Source organism: Raphanus sativus, chromosome 2 (assembly GCF_000801105.2).
Source record: "Raphanus sativus cultivar WK10039 chromosome 2, ASM80110v3, whole genome shotgun sequence".
Classification (NCBI taxonomy): Eukaryota; Viridiplantae; Streptophyta; class Magnoliopsida; order Brassicales; family Brassicaceae; genus Raphanus; species Raphanus sativus.
The window spans coordinates 22,000,958-22,004,923 of NC_079512.1; the positions used below are offsets into that span (position 1 = coordinate 22,000,958).

Below are 3,966 nucleotides of genomic sequence, written 5' to 3' on the forward strand. Positions count from 1 at the left end.
CTATCAAACAATTGAGCTACTATGCCTTTGTTCAAAAAAAAAAAAAAAAAAAAAAAAAAAAGAGCTATGCCTTTTGGATCTCCTCTCCTTCATCTCTGTCGTCTTCGCTTGCCAATTTCCTAGCCGATGCAGCAAGCCTAGAATATCAAACTATGCCTTTTATACTTTGGATGTTTCGTATTAATTATCAACGACGCTTCGCAGTGCATATATAATACGTTTTTGCTTTGCTAGCTACAAGCCTAGAATATCAAACTATGCAGCATCATCCGCCGTCTGGTTAATCTTGCATTGACGGTTCTGAATCATAATGAGATCGAAAGGCTAGTAGTAGATAATAAATCTTAATTAGCAAAATTATATCAAAATTCTATTTTCAAATAATTTAGGATGGTTATTTTAATTTTCTTTCATTGCAAATTTCATGTATTTATGAAAATAATTATTCTCTAAGAATAAATTTTTTAAAATTGTATCAAATTTGTAGTAAAATTAGAATTACTTCTAGATCTAGCTATGTTCTGTGGATGAGAATATGAGATCAATCGTACAGTTTATTAGAATTCAAAAGATAAATGATTCTTTAGAAAAGTGTAACTAGGCTTAAGGACAGACAAGTAGCGAACAATGGACCAACGACCAGTGGGGTAAAAAATAACTAATCATTGCAATCTAGTACACCTAACTGCAGCAGATTAAATCCCCACTAGTGACACGGCCAAAAAGCTAAATGAGTCGCCATGGTTGACTGATTAACCCTCCCAGCAAAAAATCATCGAGAGAAGACTAAGAAGAGTAAGACTGTCTCAAAAGTCTCGAACATAACACACTTCCGTTCGCTACTTATCAATTATTCGACATCGGCGGTGGTTTTCTATATTCGGCGTGATAGTCTCACAGGTTACTTACTTTCTTGTCACTTGTCTCTTTCATATCTTTTGTTTTGGTTCTTCACTTTGTGTTACCAAGAGTGAGTTAGAGTCTTCTCTGTTCTCAGACGTGAAATTAGTTACTTGGGTTTCGTTTGTTAAGTGGAAATGAGCTATTCTCGAGGTTGCTTTTGATTCATATTATGGTGAATTTGCAGATCTAGGAGTTGAGAGAGGAATGCGTAAGTAGAATGGATAGAGGTAATAACATGAACAGAGCCAAGAGGAGTTTTGATGGGAATGATGATCTGCCTGAGCGGAAACGTCCTGCTCTTGCTAGGTTATTTCACCTCTCATCCCCTCATTTTGAACTAGTTTAATTATATGCAGACTTGCTCAAAAAAAGAAAATTATTATTATTATAGGCAGACAAGTTTCTAACTCTGTGCATTTTCTCTACGCTTGTGTCAGTGTGATTGTAGAGGCTCTGAAAGTAAACAGTTTGCAGAAGCTTTGCTCCTCTTTGGAACCTATTCTCCGCCGAGTTGTAACATCTCACTCCCTCTTCTTCTCTGCTTTTACTTTTCTGCACTATGCTTAACTCTGTATTAGCACTTAAATTTTTATTTTATATGCTTTTTTTTTACTTAGAAATTAGCTATCATTGGTTAAAGGTCTTGAAATGAGATTGTTGATTGTTGAGCAGGTCAGCGAGGAAGTCGAACGTGCTTTGGCTAAACTAGGCCCTCCTAGGCTTACTGGAAGGTAAAGTCAAAATTGCTCACTGTGAGGACCGGCCTTGAGATTTTAGGGGCTGTAAGCTATTTAGTAAAATTTCTATTTTATATATAAACTTGGAGACTTATAGACGAATGTTTCATTAGGCTTTGTCTAGGACTTGGTGAACTGATAACATTTTACTATTACTTTTGCAGTTCTGGTTCCGGATCTTCTCCAAAGCGAATAGAAGGTCCTGATGGTAGAAACTTACGGCTCCAGTTCAGGTCCAGGCTATCTCTCCCCTTATTCACAGGAGGAAGAGTAGAAGGAGAGCAAGGTGCAGCAATCCACGTCGTCCTCATCGATGCAAACACTCGCCGCGCCGTCTTACACGGTCCAGAGGCTTCAGCTAAGCTCGAGGTCGTTGTGCTTGAGGGAGACTTCGCCAGGGAAGATGACGAAGACTGGACTAAGGAAGAGTTCGAAAGCTACGTGGTGAAAGAGCGCCAAGGAAAGAGACCGCTGCTGAATGGAGACTTGTGTGTCGCTCTCAAGGAAGGGGTTGGGACTTTGGGGGAGATTGTTTTCACTGATAACTCGAGTTGGATTCGGAGTAGGAAGTTTAGACTCGCTTTAAGGGTTGCTTCTGGGATGATGCGGATACGTGAGGGGAAGACGGAAGCTTTTACTGTTAAAGATCACAGGGGAGAATGTATGTATGTGTGCAGTGTTAGTTACTTCTTTTTTTTAGTTTTGATGCAGACTTTTTGGTGCAGTGTACAAGAAGCATTATCCACCTGCTCTGAGTGATGACGTGTGGAGATTGGAGAAGATTGGTAAGGATGGAGCGTTCCATAAGAAGCTTTGTGCTGCAGGGATAGTCACTGTAGAAGACTTTCTGAGAATCATGGTCAGAGATTCTGGAGGGTTACGTGCTGTAAGTGCTTTGTTTATGTCAAGTTTATCTAGAAGCCAAGGCTGATTGTATCTCTGTCTCCTTTGTTTGTAATAGATTCTTGGAAGTGGAATGTCAAACAAGATGTGGGATACACTAGCGGAACATGCCAAGACGTGTGTGTTGAGCAGTAAGCTTTATATCTACTATCCGGAGGATTCAAGGAATGTTGGAGTTGTGTTTAATAATATCTATGAGCTGAGTGGTCTCATTTCCGGAGATCAGTACTTCTCTGCTGATTCACTTTCTGAAAGCCAAAAGGTAATGCCGCATGTTCCTCTACTTATGGTCTAGTTAATCTATGAATCACTATATAGATTTAATGTTACTTTACTGTGTTTGAACTGTATTATTTCACTTATGTGTTGTGAAGGTATATGTTGATGGGCTGGTGAAGAAAGCATATGAAAACTGGGACTTAGTCATAGAGTATGATGGAAAATCTCTCATAGACATGAAGCAGCAGCCTCAGAAACCTCAGAAAAATTACTCAACTGCTGCCATTGACAATCCAATGCAGATGGCTAATCAATCTCCACTGCATCTTTCAGATTTTGCTATTGGAGGTTTGTGAATTGCAATCACTCCCTTGAAAAAAATTGTCAATAAGTAGTGTTTATTTAAACTATGTCAAGTAACTGCAGGGTATGATCAAACTATGGTGACAAGGTATCCTTCACCACATCCTCAGCTTCTAGACTCCAACCCAATAGAACTATATGAGGTTTCTTCGGGTCAGATCATGGGAAGTCTACATCAGGCTCAAAGCTCCTCCACAAACAATCAAAACATGAACGGTCTGCTTGCTCTTGGTCCTCCACAGTCATACCAAAACATCAACCCTTCTGCTTCAGTTCACGACCAGGAAAATCTCAATCCTTTTGAAGATTTCTTCTCAGAGGAAGAGATCAGACTCAGAAGCCACGAAATGCTGGAGAACGAAGACATGAAACAGTTCCTCCGCTTGTTCAGCATGGGAGGAGGAGGAGCAGGCGGTGGCTCTGCAACATATTTTCCAGAAGATGGATATGACTTCCCTTCGTTTCTGAACACGCCTATGCAAGGTTATGATGATGAAGACGGTGGTCGATCAGGCAGATCTGTGGTTGGGTGGCTTAAGATAAAGGCAGCAATGAGGTGGGGTTTCTTCATCAGGAGGAAAGCAGCTGAGAGGCGAGCACAGATTGTAGATTTGGATGATGATGATGAAGAATAGTCTGGTCTTTCTTTCATCGTTGTCGTGAACTCTTAATCACTAGTGAGACTAAAGACATTGTTTACCTGTGCTGTGAAACTGTTTTTCAATGCAGTGTACAGTTAGTTCAGTGGGTGGGTGTTTTATGATGCATGGGACTTGTATTATGTTTGTTGACTCACTCAAACATACCTCAATATATATATATATATATACTCGATTTAATA

General features: G+C 39.8%; 1 protein-coding gene across 2 annotated transcripts; it reads left to right on the plus strand.

The window, feature by feature from the left end:
• Positions 1-739: 739 nt before the first annotated feature.
• Positions 740-3,966, plus strand: LOC108837536 (calmodulin-binding protein 60 B). 2 transcript variants are annotated; one of them, XM_057002612.1, is made up of 9 exons: positions 740-900; positions 1,088-1,209; positions 1,341-1,416; positions 1,576-1,634; positions 1,805-2,301; positions 2,366-2,526; positions 2,602-2,805; positions 2,918-3,110; positions 3,189-3,966. In XM_057002612.1, exons 2-9 carry the CDS (start codon positions 1,121-1,123, stop codon positions 3,758-3,760), a joined length of 1,851 nt encoding a protein of 616 aa, XP_056858592.1. In that variant the 5' UTR covers positions 740-900; positions 1,088-1,120; the 3' UTR covers positions 3,761-3,966. The 2 variants fall into 2 exon arrangements, with proteins under 2 accessions (XP_056858592.1, XP_056858591.1); XM_057002611.1 differs by lacking the exon at positions 740-900 and having other exon boundaries at positions 1,295-1,416.

Coding starts and splice junctions, on each gene's coding strand:
- LOC108837536 (XM_057002611.1), top strand. CDS start 1,164: ATGGGAATGATGATCTGCCTGAGCGGAAACGTCCTGCTCTTGCTAG. Junction 1,635..1,804: donor CCTCCTAGGCTTACTGGAAG/GTAAAGTCAAAA, acceptor TTACTTTTGCAG/TTCTGGTTCCGGATCTTCTC. Junction 2,527..2,601: donor ATTCTGGAGGGTTACGTGCT/GTAAGTGCTTTG, acceptor TGTTTGTAATAG/ATTCTTGGAAGTGGAATGTC.